The sequence below is a fragment of the Etheostoma cragini genome, chromosome 12 (assembly GCF_013103735.1).
Source record: "Etheostoma cragini isolate CJK2018 chromosome 12, CSU_Ecrag_1.0, whole genome shotgun sequence".
NCBI lineage: Eukaryota > Metazoa > Chordata > Actinopteri > Perciformes > Percidae > Etheostoma > Etheostoma cragini.
The window spans coordinates 4200651-4225884 of NC_048418.1; the positions used below are offsets into that span (position 1 = coordinate 4200651).

Here is a 25234-nt window from a genome sequence, read left to right on the forward strand (position 1 = left end):
CTGATGTAATGAGTAGGTAGCCAAAACCCTGAGACATGTAGCAAAATTGCTCCATCTAAATATCCTTCCCCAGTTTGTAATTAATAAAATATATGCAGTGACATTGTTTATTTCTTTTGACATAAACAAAGAATTTGAATCATGTTTCCTTTAATGAAAAGAAGTTTGACCTGTAAAGTCAGTGTTATCTTCACTTCTTTAGCAGGGGCATGGCATCTCCCACCTCCATTTGGCACCCTGACGCCAGCTGTCAGTAACAGGCCCGGGAAACTATCAGAAATAATCTCAGCACTTGTCAGCAGCTGTTGACCCTCCTTTTATCTCTTAACCTCTGAAGGGGCTGTAATTATTACTGGTGCTAGTGACTGGCTGTGCATTTTAGTTGCTATAGAAAATGACACTGTATGTTGTTGATTATACATTGATTATGTGTTATTAAAATAGTGGGTTATATTGTAAAATGTAAATCAAAATATGTTTTGGAGTATAAAATCCTCTTGATGAACAGCACTTAAGGGTGAGCAGTTGGTTGGTGTATAAACAAACTTTTAAACAGTGGATTTCAAAGATGTAAAAAATTACGACTAGAATTAAAACATTCTATGAAGCAGCTCGGCAGGGTCCACATAGGGGTGGCATTTTAAACGTAATATTCAAAGTTTATGTGCTGTGGAATATGACTGTCACTCCCAGTGTATTTATGTGAGACAGAACCCAGTGTAAGGCCATCATCTGCTACAACTGATCCTAGATGCAGGCAAAGGCGGGATCCAGAAAGCCTTTGTGGCTGTTCTCCTCGATCATTGCAGTCTGCTAAACAGGAATTTCACACAGTTATCTTTGTCCCTAAGGGACTGTAACTGAGGGGCCAGCTTTCACTGGCTTCTGACTAATAATGGGAGAAGGCTTCCACAGTGACCTTGGCATTGTATTGGAGCATATCATACTGACATAGCCCTCTATCGCGTGTCATTACTGTCTTTCAGTGAATCTCAAGCATGTCACCTGTGGCAGCCCTCTGTATATGTGCCTCGCACTTGCCGCCTGGTTAATCTCAGAGACAAATGTTCTGTAGACTGAACCATTTGGTATCTGATGGCTGTTTATGTTACAGCAAAGTCCATTCTATGATAAATAAACACAATGTGTTACAAGGGACTCACTTGGATTTCACTTAAGCCTTCTGGGTAATGAAGACCCATCCATGACATTCTTCCCTGTAACACATCTCCAGATATATTCCGCGCCTTGCTTTGTGTTTACACAATACCAATAGTTTACAATTATGAAATTCTCTGCATTATTGTAAATGGTGCAAAGAATCTGAATTGTGCTTTTGTTTTTTGCTTCTGTTCCACAATGCATTGATACATACATTGATGTGTACTTATTTCTTTCTCATTCTCCAACTCCTTTATTATTTAAAACTTTAAATGCAAAAATATAAAGTTAGAATGTAATGTGATGATTTCTCAATTATTTCGAAATTATGATAAATAAAACAGATATAGAATTTATAACTTGAAGTGACTTATTAATGTTTCTGAAGCTCTCACATTTTGATGGTCTTAACTAACCTGTAACAGCATGAGACTAACAAGACTAAAAGTGAAAAGAAGGATATTTTGATATAGTTTTTGGTAAGGCATCTTACCTGGGTCAGATTTTGATTTCTTTGTAACACCGGAAAAGCCTGTTTAAGTGTATCCAGGTTTTTAGCCAGGTAAAAGGTAGGAGGAGATGTCTTTATGTGAGCCTAATTGTATTTTATATGATATTTTAGAAGTTATCTGCTGTAGTTATGGCTGATACTGAGGTAGGATCATCACAGAAAATAAGGAAATGAAACAAAGAAGAACTAAAAGATAAAAGGGGAAGTGAAACAGCAAGTGAAGCAACAAGTGAAGTCAACAATTACAGGATTGTAAATTATTTAAAACCCACTTATATAACTCCCCGATAACATTAACTAAGCAATCTACAGTGGGCAATGCAGCACCGTATAGAAAAGACCTTTTTGACAGCAGGTGTGATAAATACAGTACCACTTCTGTCAAAAGCGGCCGCTAGAATCAACACAAACTGAAAGTAACAACAACAAAGTAACAAAACAGAAACACATAACGTAGTCAATTTAAAGCAACACTATGTAACTTTTTGTACCTTAAAATAATGTTTCCAAAGTCGTTTCAGTGGTTCAACTAGTAACAGGGTGAACAGCACTTCTGCATTCACAATGGGAAAATTCTGCTTCCGACCTGTGGGGCGACCGAAGCGGGAAAAGTTGCATTGTGTGGCTTTAAGACATTTTCACACTAGATTTTAGCAAAATGCATTTCCACTTTTTAATAATTAATTTCTTGTTGTCTTCTACTTGCTTTCATTTTTATTTAACCGTTATGTTTTTAAACTTTCTTGTTGTCTTTGTTTCCTCTGGAAGTCAGAGCAACTACAAGGTATAATGGTTATAAGGCATCATTCACAGGCGACCAAATGTAAGAGATAGGATAGAATCACAGATTCCTCCGGGTTTGATCATTGTTGGAAAGCTTTTGGATAATGTTAGTAGTACATAACTCATACAACATATAACAGGTCAAGTTGTTTTTTTAGACATTTTAATTGACTTATTATGGAATTGTATAGAAACATATTTTAAGGATTTTATCTTTCATATTTGTTAATACTGGTACAATTGGCATTTGCCCTCTGATAGCTACTTCATCAGTGATCACATATGATTGACTTGCCTAAATCCGAAAACACAAGATTTAACAAATAAAAACTTTAAATAAAAATAAAAATGGAAAGTTTTTGACAACCTGAAGTTGGGAATGTTGCCATCTATTTCAATATCACCCTACCTGTATAAATCATGTACCATTTAAATATATTTAAACAGTTTATTACCAGTATGAGTGTTGCCAGTCTAAAGTGAGGATGCTTCTGGTCAGTACAGCATGTATTGTTCCTGTAACAGAAGCAGACTTAAAGGATGATTAGAAAGGAATTCCTCCCTGGTCTATTTAAAGATTGAGTTGTGGTCCCCTGGCTGCTTGAGGATACCTATGATTATTCATTGCAGTACATGGAGCTCCTAATATGGCTTTGTCAGGGGACCCCATCACTGATAAGATTCTGACCTGCTGATTTCTATATTGCTCTCCTCCACTCATTAACCCCTCCCTTTTATTAACCCCCAACCAAACGCAGACACAATAACATTCCTGGAGCCTAAATGCTCCTCCATATTTGGTAGAGAGGATTTGTTTATAAAGAGAACTCATGGTGAAACCCCCAATAGGTCATCATTCTATCTCAAGGTAAGGTCCAGGAACAATGGCTTACACATCACACACTACACTTTTGACTCTAAAGCATTACCTGTGTCGATGTAGACTGCAGACTAGCCTCATCAGCTTCCTTTATTTATTTCCTAGGACCATCACACCTCTGTCTTTGCAGTAGGGATTGGTAAGGTAAGATCATCTGAAAACAAAAAATGGGTTTGATTTAAAAACAGTGAATTGCATGACATTAGGATTAAAAAATATTAAACATAACTCTATATTGGCATAGGCATTCTTTTTATCCTGGAGTTGCCTTTAGATAAATGCATACCAGCTGTATTTATATCAAGATTACTTCTTCTGTAGACAAGGTGAAAAATGGGTGACGCTGCCATGAAAGACTTTGGGGCAGCAGCTCCGTACCTGAGAAAGTCAGACAGGGAGCGTCTGGAGGCCCAGACCCGTGCCTTTGACATGAAGAAGGAGTGCTTTGTTCCTGATACTGATGAAGAGTATGTGAAGGCTTCCATTACCAGCCGTGAGGGGGACAAAGTCACTGCTCAGACTGCAAAAGGGAAGGTCAGTGATGGATGCAGCTAGTTTCCTAACTAAGACACAGTGGTAAATTGAGTGATGATTCAGGTGGATTTGTCCTTTAGTCATACAAATCAAAGAAACAGTAGAAACCAGAGACTCTTCTGCACAGAGGCATGATGCTCCCTGAAACACAAAATACATTTAGTAAACCAAAGTTAAGATTCAACAGGATAAATAAGAGCATTCTCAATATCTCAATTTTCAGATTGTCACAGTGAACGAGTGTGACGTACACCCTCAGAACCCGCCAAAGTTTGATAAAATTGAAGACATGGCAATGTTCACTTTCCTCCATGAGCCCGCTGTGCTGTTTAACCTCAAAGAGCGTTATGCAGCATGGATGATCTATGTAAGTTAACAGCTTAGATTGTGTTACATTCATAAATCAATGGCTACTGTGATTGTATCTTAAAAGCATCTGCTTTCACTTTATAATTCTTACAGACCTACTCTGGGCTCTTCTGTGTGACTGTCAACCCCTACAAGTGGCTGCCAGTCTACAACCAAGAGGTGGTTGTTGCCTATAGAGGAAAGAAGAGGACTGAAGCTCCTCCTCATATCTTCTCCATCTCTGACAATGCCTACCAGTACATGCTTACTGGTAATTAACCTTCAGTTATCATATGTTCACAGACAGTGTAAAAATGCTAAGCAATCCCAGAATCCTTAAGTGATCCTTTCTTCTCTTTCCCAGACAGAGAAAATCAGTCAATTCTCATTACGTAAGTTATGTTTTGATGACTATGTTATCCTGCAATAGAGAATTATATAATGCTATGAGAATTATTAAGTGGCAATTCAGTAGCCATCCATTGACTATAATAATAATAATAATTGAATATATTTGTGAGTTTTTTTGCAGAAAAGGGCCTCTAAATCTCAGTAATTTGCTCTTTTTTAAGTGGTATGTTATCAGTGAACAGATGTAAATGCTGCAGTGGATGAGAATACCTGAATAAAAACATTTACATTATGATATAGATATGGATTTGATGACAAGAAACTAAATAACTAAACAACACTCTGCATGTATTCTTCAGGATATTTTTTATGTTATATGCCAGAGAAAATTCCATGTATTCCACTGAAAAGGTGTATGAGTATTTACAGATTGTTACTTACATGCATTTTTGTTGATTAATGAAAAACATGACAAGTTGAGTGTTGCCCATTTGTCTATTTATGAAAACAATCTGATTTTTGTATTCAGTGGAGAATCTGGTGCTGGGAAAACAGTCAACACCAAGAGAGTCATCCAGTACTTTGCCAGCATCGCAGCTGCAGGCGGGAAGAAGGACGCAGGCTCTGAGAAAAAGGTTTACCTTTTTACCTTTATTGGCACAGTGCATCATATTTGTCAGCATTGTAGAAACAAATATTGACCAATTTATCAAATCCCTCAAGGGTACCCTGGAGGATCAAATCATTCAGGCTAACCCAGCTTTAGAGGCCTTTGGTAATGCCAAAACCATAAGGAATGACAACTCCTCCAGATTTGTAAGTTTCTGTCATGTGAATCAAATGAATATAAACCTCCGTGCCTTTTCTATTTTTTAATTTTTCTTTTGTCATACATTTTAGGGCAAATTCATCCGAATTCACTTTGCAGCCAGTGGAAAGCTGGCGTCAGCTGATATTGAGACATGTAAGCAGTCTTGTCTCTAAACTTTCAATATGTTTGTCCAGTGTAAACAATAATCACCTTCGCAGTTACTTAATGCTAATTCCTTTCCAGATCTGCTGGAAAAGTCCCGTGTCACTTTTCAGCTTAAAGCTGAGAGAGATTACCACATCTTCTATCAGATCCTGTCTCAGAGGAAACCTGAGCTGCTTGGTAAATGAAAACAACTATACTTTGGGAAAGTAACTAGTAGTTGTAATATTGCTATATCCCTAGCATACAACATTTAACAATTCTGTATTACTTTTCAGAAATGTTGCTTATCACCAACAACCCCTATGACTACGCCTTCATCTCCCAAGGAGAGACAACAGTAGCCTCCATCAATGATTCTGAAGAGCTAATAGCCACAGATGTGAGTAGGGATGTACCATAATGTATTAATGGCAAACTAAAGCCATGTGAAGCTTTGTGAACCGTTTTCTTAGCCAACTAGATGGTACTCTTGGTTTAAAGAAAAAAAGGCTCAAGGAATGGCATTTCATTACCTTTGTTGAACAGAGAGTGCCATCTAGTGGCCTCAGTAAAAGGAAAACATGGTTTGCAGGTTCACAAGGCTTTATTTGACCATCACTAGCACACTGTCTGTGAAGGTTCTCAGTCATCCAGGGGAGAGCTGAAATCAGGGGAAACCGGAATTGGTAGAAGGTGCTCGGAAGACGTTTCATCTCTCATCTGAGGAACTTCATCAGCTCTGACTGAACGTCATGGAAACCCAGCTACTTAACCTCTGTGGGGTTGCTGTCAAGATGATCAATACCGCTTTGTTCACAAACAATGGTCATTCAGACATGGCCTAGGATCTCCAACAACTATTAGGAGCCAGGAGGAGTTGCTTTAGCTTCCCATATGTTAGTCCCCCGTTTAAAATATTACTTTTAAAAGTACAGCTTTGTCGCCCGGATCTCTCCCGTCACTCTACTGCAAACTGTGATACAATGCAGAAAGTCATAGACATCAGACATCAAAAATAATACCCCTCTTCTCATTCAGGATGCCTTTGATGTGCTGGGCTTCACTCAAGAAGAGAAGAATGGCATTTACAAGATGACTGGAGCCATCATGCATCATGGAAATATGAAATTCAAGAACAAGCAGCGTGAAGAGCAGGCAGAGGCTGATGGCACTGAAGGTGAGAGATGTTATGAAAAAAAAATACAGCCAACGGTGCTAAAGGAATCAGGAATGAAAGAATCATAAAGACCTTGAAAAGCAGCAAAAACCTTGATGAATTAATACCAACATTTCTCAACAGTTGCTGACAAAGTTGCTTATCTGATGGGCCTGAACTCTGCGGACCTCATCAAAGGTCTCTGTCACCCAAGAGTCAAAGTAGGAAATGAATGGGTCACCAAGGGACAAAATGTCCAGCAGGTAAAAATGAAACTTAAGAGCTAAATTTATTGGGAGATGTCCCTTAAAGAACAATAAATGCAGAACGCAAAACTGAGTGCACAATAAGGGTTATTTAATGTAACTTTAAAGGTTGGATTTTCTTTAGGTGTACTACGCTGTTGGTGCACTGGCTAAATCTGTGTATGAGAAGATGTTTCTGTGGATGGTGGTGAGGATCAACCAATCCCTCGACACCAGGCAGCCACGCCAGTATTTTATTGGTGTACTGGACATTGCTGGATTTGAGATCTTTGATGTGAGCTTCATATATTTATGTTTATTTAATCTATATTGTACAGGAACATTAATTTATTCAACTTGATCGTTTTCATCCTAATACAGGTAATGAAGATATGAGTATAAAATTGACTATAGTTTTGTCACTTTACATTTCAGTTCAACACCTTTGAGCAGCTGTGCATCAACTTCACCAATGAAAAACTGCAACAGTTTTTCAACCACCACATGTTTGTGCTGGAGCAGGAAGAATACAAGAAAGAGGGCATTGAATGGACTTTTATAGATTTTGGTATGGATTTGCAAGCCTGCATTGACCTGATTGAAAAGGTGAGATGCTGGACTATTACCTGTTCATGAATTAAAAAGCTTAAAAAACCTATTCTTTTAAAACAACTCCTATTTTTGTCCCTTCAGCCCATGGGTATCATGTCCATCCTAGAAGAGGAGTGCATGTTCCCCAAAGCCTCTGATACCACCTTTAAAACTAAGCTCTACGACAATCATCTGGGGAAATCTGCCAACTTCCAGAAGCCCAGAGTTATCAAAGGGAGACCAGAGGCCCATTTCTCCCTGGTTCACTATGCTGGAACTGTTGATTATAATATTAACAACTGGCTGGTGAAGAACAAGGATCCTCTGAATGAGACCGTTGTAGGACTCTACCAGAAGTCTAATCTCAAGCTGCTATCTGTTCTCTTTGCAAATTATGCTGGATCAGAAGCAGGTAGGAATAAACTGAATGTACTGTATTAACCTCCACTGAGAATGTCAATATTTTATGAAAAGCCTCACACAACTGCAAGATTGAATAGTTTATGCCTGTGTCTGTTAGGGCAATCTAACTGAGTTGTACACTGGTTTATTAGCTGAAGGTGGAAAGGGCGGCAAAGGAGGAGGCAGCAAGAAGAAGGGTTCATCCTTCCAAACAGTGTCTGCCTTGCACAGGGTTAGTAAAACATAAATATTTTTGAATGGCTAATCTATATGCAAAACAATGACTGCCTATTTTCACATTGGTAACAGAGATACGCCTCACAATAATCACCTCAACTGAGTGTTAAACATAGAGTTTTATTACCTCCTCAGGAGAACCTGCACAAGCTGATGACTAACCTGAGGTCAACTCACCCTCACTTTGTTCGCTGCATCATCCCCAATGAGACCAAAACTCCTGGGGCCATGGAGAACCCTCTGGTGATGCACCAGCTGCGCTGTAACGGTGTACTGGAAGGCATCAGGATCTGCAGAAAGGGCTTCCCTAACAGGATCCTCTATGGAGATTTCAAACAGAGGTATAATCTCATTTGTCAAATATTTAATCATATACTTAATAGTTCCCAAAATGAAAATATTAGTGATGGCCAAATGATGTCTCATGATTCTACTTAAAAAGTTGTATTTATTTTCTGAGCCCACTAGATGGGGTTCTTGGTTTAAAGAAAAAGGCTCAAGAAATTGCAATTCAGTGAGCCTTCAACCCTTTGTTGAACAAGCACCATCTACTGGGCACAGAAATGAAAGTAAATATGGTTCACAAAGCTTCATAAGGCTTTATTCAGCCAACACTAAGTAAATATTATTATCCAAACTGTTTTTTTCTTTTCTAGATATCGCATTCTGAATCCTGCTGCCATCCCTGAGGGTCAGTTTATTGACAGTAGAAAGGGAGCTGAGAAACTTCTTGGGTCTCTGGATATTGATCACAACCAATACAAATTTGGACACACTAAGGTAATTCATAAAAGAGAAAAGTCCAAAGCACATCTGTTCCAAATTTTTAGTCTATAATCAACGATGGAATGCAAAACCTAGTAGAAGAAGAAATGTCTAGAAGAGTCATTAAATCAGTAAACAATCTGAATATTACAGAGCCCCCCTGGGGTCAGCTGAGAAAAAAATAACTAAACCGTGCGCACGGATTAACAACTTTTCTTTCACAGTTTAATAATCTGTGTGCACGGATTCATAATAATTTGTGCGCGCAATTTTATAAACAGGAAAAAAATAGGAAAGATGGTCACAAATTCAAACTTCTGGGATCAATTACTCTATAGCAAAATGATATCAAATCACAAATTACGCATCTCCCCTTTCTTAGTAAGGTTAACAATGAGCTACAAACTAATTTTTATCAAAACAAGCCGTCCTCTAACCTGGAGAAATAACACTGTTCTTTAGTAGTGGCCAGCGGCGCTTAGGGACCGTCTATAAACTACAACACCACACAAACATATCTAATAATTTAATAATTGTTGTGTCTCCAAACGTACCTTAATTATAACTTGTATCCTCCTAGTTTTATTACAGTACTTACTGTTAAAACATAAGTTTGGAGACACAACTTTATTAAACTTTATAAAACCGTGCGCACAGATTCATAATTTAGTTTTAGTTAGATTTAGTTTTTTTGTTCTCAGCTGATCCCAGGGGGCCTCCGTAGAATAGTGCTAGTTAACTGGAACTAAAATCTTATCTTAACTTATATTTGCCACCATAGGCTATTGGTTACACCAAACCAAATAGGCCTGTATCAGCAAAATCCATAAATGTGTTGCATTAAGCAAGTTCACTTAAGATCCATTTTTTAAATTTTTGAGGAACAATGTGTTATACAGTATATTCTTTCAAATGGGTGCAAATACTTATGTGTAACACCTAGCGGATATTTACATGCTCCTTAAGGTGTTCTTCAAGGCTGGTCTTCTTGGGCTACTGGAAGAGATGAGGGATGAGCGTTTGTCACTGATCATCACTGGAATCCAGGCAAGAGCAAGAGGTCTGCTGGCAAGAGTGGAATTCCAGAAGATCTTTGAAAGGAGGTAAGAAAAATCAGGAATTTAATAGGAATTAAAACAAAGTAAATGATAACGATTTCATTTTGTATCAGTGGTAGTGCTAACCTTGGTTGAACTTTGACAGAGATGCACTATTGGTGATCCAGTGGAACATCCGTGCCTTCATGGGGGTGAAGAATTGGCCCTGGATGAAGCTGTTTTTCAAGATCAAACCTCTGTTGAGATCTGCTGAAGCAGAAAAGGAGATGGCCAACATGAAGGAAGAATTCCTCAAGCTGAAGGAGGCTTATGCAAAATCTGAAGCTCGTAGAAAGGAACTAGAGGAGAAAATGGTTTCTCTTCTTCAAGAGAAGAATGACCTGCAGCTCCATGTCCAGGCTGTAAGTCTAACAACAGCATTCTTAATAATTCAATTTCAGAATGGCAATATAACAATACAGTATATATATGTATATATATAGTCTATTTTTTATTAATAATTCATATAGAAAATTATCCTTCGTTAACAAAGTTATCAAATTATTGACCATTTCAATATAGGAGCAGGATAATCTTGCCGATGCTGAGGAAAGATGTGAGGGGCTGATCAAAAACAAGATTCAGCTGGAGGCAAAAGGCAAAGAGTTGACAGAAAGACTGGAGGATGAGGAGGAGATGAATGCTGAACTGACTGCTAAGAAGAGGAAGCTGGAGGATGAGTGCTCTGAGCTGAAGAAAGACATTGATGACTTAGAGTTAACTCTGGCTAAAGTGGAGAAGGAGAAGCACGCCACAGAGAACAAGGTATAACAATGACTCAGCTATTTCTATTTCTCTTAATATTAAGTAAATGATCAAGTAGCACATTTCTAACCAGTACATGTTTTCATTACTTATCTGTGATTTCCCAGGTGAAGAACCTGGTAGAAGAGATGGCTGCTCTGGATGAAATCATAGCTAAGTTGACCAAAGAAAAGAAAGCCTTACAGGAAGCTCATCAGCAAACACTGGATGATCTGCAGAGTGAAGAAGACAAAGTCAACACTCTGACCAAGGCTAAGGCTAAGCTGGAGCAGCAAGTGGATGATGTGAGAATTCGACAACGTATTGTCACAACCTTAATTTAAAGTGTTTAGTAAGATCATATGCTCCTTGCATAATGAGAACAATGGTTTGACTTTCTGTATTGATATTGCCCAGCTTGAAGGTTCACTGGAACAAGAGAAGAAGATTCGGATGGACCTTGAGAGAGCGAAGAGGAAACTAGAGGGAGACTTAAAATTAACCCTGGAGAGTCTAATGGACCTGGAGAATGACAAGCAGCAACTTGAAGAGCATCTAAAAAAGTAATCACATTATTCTACTGCAGAGGTTCTTAATCTTTTTTCAGCCAAAGACCCATCAAAAGATAGAGAATATACGGGGAACCCCCTAATGTTCCTTGGAATAATTTGACATAGCATATTTTTTTTACACTTTGAGAGTCTTAGTTATGTGAAAGAACAACACAAAGGAAAATTATTTAAAATATGTTAGACATGTATTATGCATTATATTTGCAGATTAAAGAGTTGGATTTGTAAGATTAGAAAGTTATCTATAAACTATCATAGATTTAAAATTCAAAATATTTGTTAATTTATGAAGCCTTTTGTAAAAGACCCTGGCAGAGTGTCATGGACCCCACTTAGAGAATCATTGTTCTACAGTATGTAAAGCATGTCTGTATCTCATACAGTACACAAACACTGCATAGAATACAGGCAAAACAGATGACCAGTTATTCTAACTGTAACAACTTTATTTCACCACAGGAAAGATTTTGAAGTCAGTCAGCTCAACAATAGAATAGAAGATGAGCAGGCGGTAACAATTCAGCTTCAAAAGAAATTGAAGGAGTTCCAGGTAATGGACAATTCACGTGTAAAGATTTAAAATTGGTGAAACACTCACTAGTAAGTAGCGACTAAACAACCCTGCTTTTACAGGCCCGCATTGAGGAGCTGGAAGAAGAGCTTGAGGCAGAGCGAGCTGCCCGAGCCAAAGTGGAAAAACAGAGAGCAGACTTGGCCAGAGAGCTGGAGGAGATCAGTGAAAGGCTGGAGGAGGCTGGTGGAGCAACATCTGCCCAGATTGAAATGAACAAGAAGAGGGAGGCCGAGTTCCTGAAACTTCGCAGAGACCTTGAAGAGGCCACTCTGCAGCATGAAGCCACTGCTGCCACACTCAGGAAGAAACAAGCTGACAGTGTGGCTGACTTGGGAGAGCAGATTGATAACCTGCAGAGAGTCAAGCAGAAACTGGAGAAGGAGAAGAGCGAGCTCAGACTGGAGCTGGATGATGTGGTCTCCAATATGGAACACATTGTGAAGACAAAGGTTGGCTAAACTGACAAACAGTTTCTTGCTATTGTTGACATGTATGTGGGTATTTCGGGTTAAATGGTAATATTTAAATGTTTATCTTAAATCTAGACAAATCTAGAGAAGACATGCAGGACCGTGGAAGATCAGATGAATGAATACAAGACCAAATTTGAAGAGGCTCAACGCTGCATCAATGACTTCAATATGCAAAAAGCCAAACTTCAAACAGAAAATGGTATATTTTAACTATCTATTTGATGTATTTGATAGCTGACAATTCTCATGTATACATTTTTCAAATGACTACTGAGAAAACCAGACAACATTTCTTTAAAAAGGTAATTTTTTGGTGATACAAATATCTGCATTTGCCAAAACAAGGTGAGCTCACTAGGCAGCTGGAAGATAAGGATTCCCTGGTGTCTCAACTGACAAGGGGAAAAATGTCCTACACTCAACAGATTGAAGACTTAAAACGACAACTGGAAGAGGAGACCAAGGTAATGTAGAGCTTTAGTGTCCATTTAATTGGACAGTCATTTCTAACTAAATTGTATTACAATGTTACTCATTCATTTAACTTTGTTTCGATAGGCAAAGAGTGCCCTAGCCCATGCAGTGCAGTCTGCTCGACATGACTGTGACCTGCTCAGGGAGCAGTATGAGGAGGAGCAGGAGGCCAAGGGTGAATTGCAGCGCAACATGTCCAAGGCCAACTCTGAGGTGGCTCAGTGGAGAACCAAGTACGAAACTGATGCTATCCAGAGAACCGAGGAACTGGAGGAGGCCAAGTAAGACATTTTGACATCCAAAGTCACAATTTTATATCTTATTTCTAAAGAGACATTTTTACTTTGTCTAGCAGATCAGCTTTTTGGTTGTGTTATGTTACTACTAAAATGTAAGACGAACAAAAAGTTTGTCTGTTAGACGACGGAGCAGCCAGTCATATTAGTTGAATTTATTATAATTTATCCAACAAGAACAACTGCAGGAACATTAAATGGTTTGAATGATCAATTTCAAAAGGAAAAAGCTGGCTCAGCGTCTACAGGATGCTGAGGAGGCTGTGGAAGCAGTGAATGCTAAATGCTCATCTCTGGAGAAGACCAAACACAGGCTGCAGAATGAGATCGAAGATCTCATGGTGGATGTGGAGAGGTCTAATGCTGCTGCTGCTGCTCTGGACAAGAAACAGAGAAACTTTGACAAGGTACTACTTAGAATTTTTGAGCACCAAAATTATCAATTTGCATTGTAGCCTCTGAACCTTTGTATCAGCAATACATTAAACCTGCTAATGCGAGTAGCGCACCTTCCTGTGAGAACACATTTACAGCTTAGAGCTGCCAAGTACAGCTACAGGATACTTTAGGGCAACTTCTCTGAAGCAGCCATGGGTCATGTCCATTGCTCAAAGAAAGTCAAACAGGGGTTTTTCAACCCAGTAAATGTCTGACTTTGGCGTTCCCAAGTGGTAGTATCAAAAATACATTGTTAGCCTACACTGAGATGAATGGGCTAAAACATTGCAAAAATGTTAACCAGTATTTCAATTATTCCCCAAACTTAAACATGTGCCATCTGTAAAAGATGCACAAGCTGTACAGAATGACTCTCCATCAGTCCAAATGTTTTCATGTATTATATTTCATATTATCTATTTAGTCTGTTTAACACCCATACAGTTGGTGTGAGCTTTATATGTTCTCCACCTTGGAGTGCTATTGTTAGTAATGGGAGAAATTGTTTAATGTGAGGCAAATTCCCCAAGTCTGTAGTCCTTTCTCCATTCGTCTGGAGCATATACACTTACCGCTGACCTTCCTTCCCACTGTAGGTCCTCTCTGAGTGGAAGCAGAAATACGAAGAATCTCAGTGTGAGCTGGAGAGTTCCCAGAAAGAGGCCAGGGCTCTGAGCACTGATCTCTTTAAACTGAAAAACTCTTATGAAGAGTCTCTGGATCATCTTGAGACCATGAAGAGAGAGAACAAGAACTTACAAGGTAAGATGTACTGCCAGGGTTTGTGTCTAAGTTTCTGTAGACATATTTTATAGATGAAATTGTGAATCCATCTAAATCACACTGCGTGGTATTCCACAGAGGAGATTTCTGACCTCACTGAACAACTTGGTGAGAGTGGAAAGAGTATCCATGAACTAGAGAAATTACGGAAACAACTGGAACAGGAGAAAAGTGAGATCCAGTCTGCTCTTGAGGAAGCAGAGGTACAGGCCTTCGAAATAAAAAACTTTAAAGTACAACTGTCAGCTGTTTTGTATAACTCTGTACCCTCCTGTCCACCAGGCCTCCCTGGAGCATGAAGAGGGTAAGATTCTAAGAGCCCAACTAGAGTTTAATCAAATTAAAGCTGAGATTGAACGCAAACTAGCTGAGAAAGATGAGGAGATGGAGCAGTGCAAAAGGAACCTTCAGAGGACTATTGACACCCTGCAGAGCTCTCTTGAGGCTGAGTGTCGCAGCAGGAATGAGGCTCTCCGTTTGAAGAAAAAGATGGAGGGAGACCTCAATGAGATGGAGATCCAGCTAAGCCAGGCCAACAGGCAAGCAGCTGAGGCCCAGAAACAACTTAAATCTGTTCATGCACATCTCAAGGTAAAATGAAAATGAAAGGCTCACTTCCTTAAGATGTTTCAAATTTAAACTGATTCTAAACAATGTGGTTGGTATCATACCATGAAGGATTGCCAAATTCAGCTGGATGAGGCTGTTCGGGCGAATGATGATCTTAAAGAGAACATGGCTATTGTTGAGAGGCGCAACAACCTGCTTCAGGCTGAACTGGAGGAGCTCAGGTCTGCTCTGGAGCAAACTGAGAGAGGTCGCAAACTTGCTGAGCAAGAGCTGCTGGACGTTAGTGAAAGGGTGCAGCTACTGCACTCACAGGTGAGACTTTAGAATTTTTTGCAACAACCATGGATGACTGACTGGTTTTCTTGGACATTAAAAATAAATCAAAAGCATTGCTATTTCTAAGTGCAGTAATATTTTCTCAAATCCCACATCTTGAAAATATGTAGAACACCAGCCTGATAAACCAGAAGAAGAAACTTGAGGTTGATGCTTCCCAGCTTCAAAGTGAAGTGGAGGAAGCAGTGCAGGAGTGCCGAAACGCTGAGGAGAAGGCCAAGAAGGCCATTACAGATGCTGCCATGATGGCAGAGGAGCTGAAGAAAGAGCAAGACACCAGTGCTCATCTGGAGCGTATGAAGAAGAACATGGAGCAAACCATCAAAGACCTGCAGCACCGTCTGGATGAAGCTGAACAGATCGCCATGAAGGGAGGCAAGAAGCAGGTGCAGAAGCTTGAAGCCAGGGTAAGAGAAGTTTACCAATATACAAACCAAACACTTCTGCAAGTGCAATTGTGGGACCAACATTCATTTTATATTCATTAAGATGTAGTGTATAAGATAAATGTGTTTATAGTTTGTTTTATAATTCAATTCCTTCACCAGGTAGTCACTTACTTTGTCTTTCTGTTGTTTGATAATGGGCACATGGGTTTATCTGAGCTTTGAGTGGGTGGGTTTATGGGCCGGTGGGTTTATCAGAGCATTGTAACATGTACCTGAAATTGTCTACAAAGCTCTGTAGAGCCGCATAGTTGGCTGATAACTCTCTTGGAGTGAAATGTTAAAATATATTGATTATTGTTTTGAACATGGCTCCTTGAGGACCAGTGAATTTCCAATTAATTATTTGATGTTTTCAGGTGAAAGAGTTAGAGAACGAGGTGGAGTCGGAGCAGAAGAAGAGCAGTGAAGCAGTGAAGGGAATCCGCAAATATGAGAGACGCATCAAAGAGCTCACTTACCAGGTAATTATTATTTTTTTCCGCCTATCTCCATAACCTATAAAAAACGCAAAAAAAGTGTATTAGCGTATTATCAACCATACAACATAAACTATTAAAAGGTATCTTTTTAGCTTGCTCACAAATATGCCTTCATTGATGGGTCCACAACATATTGTTCCACTACACCACACCTACTTTGACAAATTTTGTCAAAATTAAAATGCCTATTTTCTTGATTTATACAGACTGAGGAAGACCGCAAGAATATGGTGCGTCTGCAGGACCTGGTTGACAAACTGCAGCTGAAAGTCAAAGCCTATAAGAGAGCTGCTGAGGAGGCTGTAAGTGTGGACTGGAAAAGCTCTTTAATTTTTGCTGTGTGCTCAAGATGTATGCGCTGTTTCTTTATTGTTTTAAATAAACTATTTTATATTGAGGCTTGAAAGTACTTTTTAACTCATAGTTAGTTTATAGCATGCTTATATTATACATTTTATTAGATTTTGTAGATGCTAAAATACTACTAAAAAACAAGCTGTTTTGAATTCAAGCCAGGAAACATCTCAGCCTCCCTTCTGACTTCTTTTAGACCTAGTTGGTAAACTACAAACCAGTGTTTAAGCTGTGATTACCTTTTCATCAGATCGTGTGGCCTTAAGTCAACTAGGGTCATTGCCTATTGTAGTAATGAAATATTGTGGCCTGTGTTTTTGATGAATCCTGTAGGAGGAGCAGGCCAATACCCATCTGGGCAAGTTCCGCAAACTGCAGCACGAGTTGGATGAGGCTGAAGAGCGAGCCGATATTGCTGAATCTCAAGTCAACAAGCTGCGTGCCAAGAGCCGTGATGTGGGCTCAAAGGTAAGAAGCTACACTTTATACTGTAGGCTGTCCTACAGCCTTCACAATTTTACACACTACCTATCAATCATCCTCATTCCCTTATCATTTGTAATGGGAGTAAAAGAAAAAGACAGACCAGTCTTTGTATAGATCAATTTTATTTTTACTTTTTTATTGATTTGGTAAATTGGATTAGTGGAATTCAGTAGGTTAGTGCATTTTTTTGTCACACAGAGAGCATTACATATTATTTTCTAAAATAATAACATTGAGTTTACAATAAATAACTGTATGAATGTCTAACGTATTTTATTTTCTAGCCCTTCTCCCCCTCCCTTAAGTGGCTTTGTCACTTGTCAGGCTGCCATTGTAAATAAAAACCTGAGGTTAATAACATGCCTTCAAAAATGAAGGTGAAAAAAATGCAGGTAGCAGGAGATGGGGAACAACATGCCACAAAAAGTCCCAGTTTGAAAATTAAATGTTTTAAATGTCTTAAAAAGCATTAATGACTAAGAACATAGGCTTTGAATTGTAGTTTAAGTATAAAAAAAACCCAAATAGCCTGAGACTAAACTCAAGGGGGCTTGGCTCTTTAACTTTTTATGATTTGTAAAACATTTTCTCCATATACTACATTAAGTGCTACATTGTTCAAAGTAATCTAATCTAATGATTTGTGTCCAAGCCACATAACTACAGTAAAGGAATGTGGGCAGTGAAATAAGCGTTATTCATGTAGCATTACTGTCAGAATGACTAACTTGTAAGATTTTAGCCAAGTTACCTTTGATAACACTTGTTGAGTCTTGTTGGTCCTCTGTCCCTAATCCATCTCTGTTTGTCTACTGTTTTATCATTCTTCATCTCAGAAAGGGTTAGATGAGGAGTGAAGCTCACGGACGACGACCTAAGACCTCCGGGATCTTCTGTGCTGTAGTATACTTTGTTGTCGAAGAAACTGTAGAATAAAGAAAAGCGCATTCAAATGAACGTGTCAATTCCTCATTTATTTCAATCAGGTGGGATTTTCCACATTTACCTGGAGAGGCGGGGAGACCTGTCATACAAAAATTGTATGTAAAAGATTTCACTTTATCATCAATGAAAACAATCACATAGTTGTTAAATTTAAATGGGCACAAGAACATTTAAAAAGTACAAAAGAAAGACGAAAAGGTTTACAGCTAATCAATGCCTATTACAAAACTAATTTGTTTACTTTCTGCAGAGGGTCCAGATGTAGGAGGGTTACTATCACACTCCTGCCACCTTGTGCTGAAGCTCTGAACTGTTCTGATTTATTATGGTTGCAGAGATGAAAATCTGCCAAACACATTGACTTTCACTGTTTTTACTGACACCCATGATCCCTAAAAGTTTCATTACTTAGTCAGATTGTACAAAATTCTCTTCCAGTTTTGTCTTTATGACTAGATAGGCTTACAATGATACTGGATATCAGCTTGACAACATATTGGAACAATATTGGCTTTTTTTTTGTATATGAGTTAAGTCTATATAATTGTCATATAAAATTTTGTATAGTACACTTCATAAAAAAAAAGCAGCACAATGTACTTTACATTAAGGCAAGGCAAGGCCAGGCAAGGCCAGGCAGCTTTATTTGTATAGCACATTTCAGCAACAGGGCAATTCAAAGTGCTTTACACAAAATCAGTTAAAAAATTAAAAGTTAAAAAATAAAAACAGATAAAATACGTGAATTAAAAATAGAAACATTAAGACACATAAAACAAGAGTAAAAGTTACAGTGCAGCATAAGAAATTAAACATTAAAAGAACATCATTTAAAGAAAGGCAACATCAAAAAGAAAGGTCTTCAGCCTTGATTTAAAAGAACTGAGAGTAGCAGCGGCTCTGCAGGTTTCTGGGAGTTTGTTCCAGATATGAGGAGCATAGAAACTGAAAGCTGCTTCACCCGCTGCTTTATTAAGATAAAAAGGAAAATTTAATGGAAATTGAGATGGAAAATAAAACACTTCATAATACTAAAATTAAGTAAAAGGAATGAGATAAACAATAAGATGAAAATATAAAATCAGTACATAGAATCCACAACATAGTTAGATATAAAATAAATCCATCTGAATGATAATAATAAAACTAAATTTAAAAATTATTACATCATACCCTGAATATACATATACTGTACATTAATAAACATTGCAGCTGCATCCGCTGTTTTTATATTTTCTGTCCTTTTCTATATCAGTTGTAGAGATTTTAATAGGTCTTTAGTAGAAAACTCGGAAAGTATTTTGCCACATGCACTCTTAACCAACTGGCGCCTAGGCGTCTGAGCTTTTAAATAAACACAACAGAACCTACCGTTCCCGATGGACAGACTCACCACCAGGATTGATTACACCAACATAAGCATTTTTATGCTACCTCAGAACTTCTTCCATAGGGTGTAAACTCATTGTGTGTCTTATCTGTGTCGGACACAACCCGAAGTTGCTCCAGATAAAAAAAAACTCTTGGTGGGGTTGTGGAGGTTAACTAACACACATCAGTTTTATTAATCTCAAATGCCAACCACATTTAACTAAATAATAAATAATCTGTGAAGCCCTTTCAAGATCACTTTAGAGACTACATAAAATCGACTACATAAAATCAAAAATTTAAAAGAATTGCAGCAGTGCATTATTGTGAGGCATAGTGCAAAAATGGGTTTATTCAATAAGATGAAAATAAACTGAATAATAAAATGAAGTTAAAATATTAGAATCAATACCCAGATTTGTAGCCTGCACATTCATTAATAAACACGGCATCAGCGTCAGAAGAACCCCCTTCTTCTCTAATAAAGGTCCCCTCCTAATCATAGCAATAAAACTTTTAAAAGATTGAAAACAGAAAAAAGCAAGCTCTCAAGAAAATGTTTTTAGTGGAAAGTAGCTCACTATGGACTAAATATCATTTCAGAGGTGTCTTCCCCATTGTCCATAATAAATCCAGGGGAAACATGAATAGTAATTTCATGGCAGTAAAACATCAGGTTTACAGGACACCAAAGGTTAGTTTACCTGGTTAACAACGTTAACAACTTTTTTCATGAATGTAATGTTTAATAATTTAATATAACTGGGTGGATATGTGAAGCAAAAACCTCTTTCCATACCAGAAGAGAACAGTTTTGAATCGTTTCGAAATTACATCACACAAGTTATTTGTAGGTAAATTAGACTTCCTTTGGCATTTTAAATGTTGTTTTCAGAAAGTCTTTCAATTTAGGCACCTAACCATGGATATAACCTATGTTAATGTAAATGTTACCTAAGTAACAGATTATCTCCACTTGTGTGTTTAGTAACATATTATAGCATTAGATTAGACACATTATTATAACAATGTTACATTTGAGGAGAGATTTGAACACAACACCAAATGATGATTCACTGACATTGTTCTAGTCAATTCCATGGGTGATAATTTACTATTATGGTTGATAAATATTTCAGCAGACTTCAATAATAGTAATATACTGAATGTTATCGTTCTACACATTTCTGTTGTACAAATGAATGTTTTGGTTTTACACATAAGAGGTTCATCTCATGTAAGGCATAACAGTGCAACATCAGTTAAATGAACATAATCGCATCATTATATCTCAATATTGTAAAACATATCCATTTTAACAATGTTATCGTTATTTTAAACCATATCGCCCAGCTGCATTATATAACATGTTGTAAAACAGTAAATTGTTTTCTATAGTAAAACAGAATCAATACATACAAAATAATAAAATTATAAACATGTATTATTAAATATTAATAATATACAAACACAATACAATGTAAACACATAAAAGGGTGAAATTGAAATGTAGTATCTAAAAACAATAAACTGAATTTAATCAGCAATTTTTACACAAATTCTTCCAGCTGAATCAACGACAGGCTTACCTCGTACTTCATTCTCCTGCAACAGCACAAAAAAGGGGCTGATGTTAAGGCTCTTCAGCTATCAGGAGTGGATATCAGTCCAGCACGACATGCTGACCTTGAACTCAAACGTCCTTCTAAGGGATTTGATCATGTCAACAAGCTTATAAAATAAGAAATAAATTGCATAGTGTTATTCTTTGTCATCCACATGCTAACACTAACAGAACTATGTAAGCCATGGCTTTAATAATTCTTCTGCTGACCCTTTAAAACTTAACCTCATGACCACCTTGTGACATAGGCTCATCTGTGTCAACTACTTCACATCAAGGACTTTGGTGTGTTTAAAAAAAAATGTTTAGGATTAATTGGCAGACAAGAGCAACAATAAAGGTGACACCATTTGTTCTTTCAAAGGGCATTACCTTAGGGGATTCTGGTTACAACTCTATGTCCCAACAGCGAGAAGGTGATGAAAGCCAAGATGGGCACACAAAGCAGCTGAGAATGAGAAGGAGTCCAACAATGTAAAAGCAAATTCTGATCAACTCTAACACGACCCATTGGAATTTTGCTCAGCACTCATCATTGCCATTCTACAAGAGTAAACAAAATATGCACATGGCTTTAATTTCTAAGGGATGATAAATGGTGAGTGTGGACAAACGGCGACAAAGCAACTAAATTTAGTTGTTTTTCACAAAGCTGTGTTCACTTAAATGTGTTTTGAATAATGTTTACTAAATTTAGACTAAGATAGATGGATTCATACCATCAAACTATTACATATTTTAATGTAATAGAAATAAAAAAAGTTAATTTAGTTAATTTCTGTGCTAAAATAAACGGAGGTATATTTTTATCACCATGCACCTGTTACCTCTCATCCATCACAAGATCACAGACTGCCATTCTCAATCAGAGAGAAAAAATCCAGACAAGAATTTCACAGGGTTATCTTTGTCATCAAGGCCAAAGGAAAGGAAACAATGCCATAATGAAACCATGAGACAAAGGGTTCAGAACTAGCTGTCATTAGTGATCATTTTTAGTCCCTGACCTTGGCTTTCACTCTACAACAGCTGCGACACATGTCTAAAGAGAGGTTACAGAAAGATATTTTCATATGAATGACCTTAGCTGAACTTTAACCTTTTGATAAGGAATGTAAACATGATAAATCCAGAGCTGTTCTCAAAGCACAATGTTTGAAGAACAGATTATATTTAGTCATTCACAATGAATCGACTGGTGCTCTTAGGAGGAAAGGAAGAATCATGGCAAAGGATGGTGATCCTGTTGATTTAATGTACAGTTTATCTTAACATGTAAACTTGAATTTAAATGGATTGTTTGAACCCTAAATTTAAATATACAATAAGACTATAAAGGGGTTGTTATTACCCTTCAGTTCATTACATATAGCAATACCAAGTAGGTTTTAATTGAACATAATTGGAAACAAACATAATAATAAACTTTACTTTACAACCGAAGAAAGGCTAAATGGTTCAACATTTAAGTTTAAATTTAAAATACTTTAAATACAACAACAAAAACTGTAAATAAGCAAAATATTGAAACTATGAAATCACAGCCAAAATATATAACTGAATGAAGTTAGTAGGTAGTAAGATATTACATAAAAAGACCTGTTGTGATTTATCTGATTAAAATAAGAGATTTGATATCAAGCCTGTCCCTAATCCACACCTCTTCCCCTCCCCTTTCTATGTACCAATTATTTTCCTCGCCTTGTTTGTCACAAGGTGAAAGCAACAAATAGCAGCAGTAGATTCTGCCCAATTAGGACAGCGCTTTGTTTTTAATATGTAACCTCTCTAATCTCCAAAAATGCATCCCATATTTGGTGGATAAACAACCTTTATTAATGGAGAGAGTGCTGCTGTCAGCTACGGGGCTCGTTGCTTTATTTGATTGAAGGTTGAGAGTCAAAGGTAAGCAAAACATTTATGTCAGTCGTATGGTAAGATAGCCTAAATAGAAAATATTTTGGTGTGAAGTTTTTGGAATACACTCCACATCTACATCATGTTCTTTGCTGGTGGTCAACAATGATGATGGTATGGTAGGTGAAGTGGAATGTTTTGCTTTGTTATCTGGTTTGGATGGCAAGACCCTAACTGAACCTAGTTCTGTTACACTCCAACCAGCCCAAAGTAAAAGCCACTTTAGATTCAGTAAAAATCTTGAATCATGACTGCAATACACTCAGCTTCAGTGAGGACTTAAAAGTAAATTTTGTTTGTGTACAGCTGTTGTAATTAAATTTATACAGGATTAAGAGCTCAAGGTGACTTGCATACTAAAGAAATAAAACTATCTACCTTGTCTTTATTGCACATGTAGTATGCTAATAGATAATATATAGCATGAAATGTGACTTATTGTACACATTCTATAATAACTCTGAGTGCTGCTTTATGTTAATCTTAATACAATATCGCAAAATTTGTAACAGGTTGAAAATGGGTGACGCTGCCATGAGAGAGTTTGGACCGGCTGCTCCTTTTCTAAGAAAGTCAGACAAGGAGCGTTTGGAAGCCCAGACTCGTATATTTGACATAAAGAAGGAGTGCTTTGTTCCTGACCCAGAGGTTGAGTTTGTCAAAGCTTCCATCATCAGTCGGGATGGTGACAAAGTCACCGCTGAAACGGAGTTTGGAAAGGTAGACTCAATTTAGCGGACTCACATATTTGGTTATTTTTGGTCATTCTGACTATAAAATATATGATTTTTTTCTGCAGACTGTGACAGTGAAGGAGTGTGACGTACACCCTCAAAACCCGCCAAAGTTTGATAAAATTGAAGACATGGCGATGTTCACCTTCCTCCATGAGCCTGCTGTGCTGTTTAACCTCAAAGAGCGTTATGCAGCATGGATGATCTATGTAAGATATTAAAGCGTAACATAAAACCTCTCCAACCCATTGATAAAGCACTGTTTAGTAATCATTATGACAAGATAACAATATCTTATCAATTTATTATCCATTGCCCTTGGCTTACTACAACAGACCTACTCTGGGCTCTTCTGTGTGACTGTCAACCCATACAAGTGGCTGCCAGTCTACAACCAAGAGGTGGTTGTTGCCTATAGAGGAAAGAAGAGGTCTGAAGCTCCTCCTCATATCTTCTCCATCTCTGACAATGCCTACCAGTACATGCTGTCAGGTAAATATTCTATTTTAGCATCATTTTCTTTAAATATTCAATGTTGACATCTTTTTATTTTTTATATACTATAATACTCTCTTGCTGACAGACCGAGAAAACCAGTCAATCCTTATCACGTAAGTCACACAGCCCCAAAAAATCCCTTAGGTAGTTAAGGGTCATATGTCTTGGTCTAAAACTTTCTGTCTCTCTTCAACTCAGTGGAGAATCCGGTGCTGGAAAGACTGTCAACACCAAGCGTGTCATTCAGTACTTTGCCAGCATCGCTGCTGCTCCGAATGTGAAGAAAGATCAGGCTGCTGAAAAGAAAGTCTGTACTACAAAATATACTTCTGAATATTTCACCAAGGATCAGTTGTAAAGCACAATCACACTTCAATTAAAATAATGTCTAATTGCTTAAACACATTTTGCAATTTTATTTGGCACTGAACCTGACGGTGTGTCTTTATTTCACAAAATCAGGGTACGCTGGAGGATCAAATCATCCAGGCTAACCCTGCTTTGGAGGCCTTCGGGAATGCCAAGACCATCAGGAATGACAACTCCTCTAGATTTGTTAGTGTCTGTTTGGTTGCAACTGGTCATTTTTACATTGAAGTGATTGAATCAACAGGACTAAAATAACTGGCTTGCTTTCTCTTAGGGTAAATTTATACGCATTCATTTTGATAACCGTGGGAAGCTGGCATCTGCTGATATTGAAACTTGTAAGTAGCATGGTTAATGTAACACATTTAAATGTATTACAAGTAATCAGTGAAGAAGAATAACAATTGTTTTCTCAAACAGACCTTTTGGAAAAGTCTCGTGTGACCTATCAATTAAAAGCTGAGAGGGACTACCACATTTTCTACCAGATCCTGTCTCAGGCAAAGCCTGAACTTCTGGGTATATATCTGACAAAATACTTCAAATCACCATCATAAGTGAGTTATGACTTAATCTTAATTCAGTTATATATTTTATAGCACATTTTTTTTAATTTCCTTCTCAGAAATGTTGCTTATCACCAACAACCCTTACGACTACGCCTTCATCTCCCAAGGAGAGACAACAGTAGCCTCTATCAATGATTCTGAAGAGCTGATGGCCACTGATGTG

General features: G+C 37.7%; 2 protein-coding genes and 1 long non-coding RNA gene across 5 annotated transcripts in view; 2 read left to right on the forward strand and 1 right to left on the reverse strand.

Moving 5' to 3' along the window:
- The first annotated feature begins 3305 nt into the window (after positions 1-3305).
- Positions 3306-17998, forward strand: LOC117954122 (myosin-7). 3 transcript variants are annotated; one of them, XM_034887646.1, is made up of 39 exons: positions 3306-3323; positions 3441-3479; positions 3657-3869; positions 4093-4236; positions 4332-4488; positions 4582-4609; positions 5098-5203; positions 5292-5384; positions 5469-5532; positions 5623-5721; positions 5820-5923; positions 6562-6700; positions 6824-6942; positions 7070-7219; positions 7360-7530; positions 7618-7927; positions 8070-8149; positions 8290-8495; positions 8811-8934; positions 9886-10022; positions 10123-10378; positions 10539-10781; positions 10889-11065; positions 11178-11323; positions 11792-11882; positions 11966-12355; positions 12452-12578; positions 12725-12843; positions 12938-13134; positions 13373-13556; positions 14184-14349; positions 14449-14573; positions 14653-14961; positions 15049-15252; positions 15387-15692; positions 16091-16186; positions 16411-16506; positions 16892-17026; positions 17881-17998. In XM_034887646.1, exons 3-39 carry the CDS (start codon positions 3669-3671, stop codon positions 17899-17901), a joined length of 5820 nt encoding a protein of 1939 aa, XP_034743537.1. In that variant the 5' UTR covers positions 3306-3323; positions 3441-3479; positions 3657-3668; the 3' UTR covers positions 17902-17998. The 3 variants fall into 3 exon arrangements, with proteins under 3 accessions (XP_034743537.1, XP_034743536.1, XP_034743538.1); XM_034887645.1 differs by lacking the exon at positions 3306-3323 and having other exon boundaries at positions 3344-3479; XM_034887647.1 differs by lacking the exon at positions 3306-3323 and having other exon boundaries at positions 3344-3479; positions 15387-15683; positions 16082-16186.
- On the reverse strand, positions 17868-21336 carry LOC117954129. Its single transcript, XR_004658746.1, has 2 exons — positions 20950-21336; positions 17868-17969 (listed from the first exon to the last, which is right to left on the reverse strand). It is a non-coding gene; the product is annotated as an uncharacterized LOC117954129 (long non-coding RNA).
- A 1356-nt stretch (positions 21337-22692) lies between these two features.
- Positions 22693-25234, forward strand: part of LOC117953974 (myosin-7-like) — an 11989-nt gene continuing 9447 nt past the window's right edge. Inside the window, exons 1-10 of the mRNA XM_034887402.1 lie at positions 22693-22889; positions 23414-23621; positions 23701-23844; positions 23971-24127; positions 24219-24246; positions 24332-24440; positions 24596-24688; positions 24777-24840; positions 24923-25021; positions 25128-25231. Of these exons, the coding sequence (XP_034743293.1) occupies positions 23421-23621; positions 23701-23844; positions 23971-24127; positions 24219-24246; positions 24332-24440; positions 24596-24688; positions 24777-24840; positions 24923-25021; positions 25128-25231 (999 nt within the window). The 5' untranslated portion in view covers positions 22693-22889; positions 23414-23420. The remainder of the gene's footprint in view (positions 22890-23413; positions 23622-23700; positions 23845-23970; positions 24128-24218; positions 24247-24331; positions 24441-24595; positions 24689-24776; positions 24841-24922; positions 25022-25127; positions 25232-25234) is intronic.

Excerpts from the sequence above, each read along its gene's own strand:
- LOC117954122 (XM_034887646.1), top strand. The coding sequence starts at position 3,669 with ATGGGTGACGCTGCCATGAAAGACTTTGGGGCAGCAGCTCCGTACCTG. Across the intron at positions 10,023-10,122 it reads CAGAAGATCTTTGAAAGGAG|AGATGCACTATTGGTGATCC; the intron begins GTAAGAAAAATC and ends GAACTTTGACAG. Across the intron at positions 17,027-17,880 it reads GCCGTGATGTGGGCTCAAAG|AAAGGGTTAGATGAGGAGTG; the intron begins GTAAGAAGCTAC and ends TCTTCATCTCAG.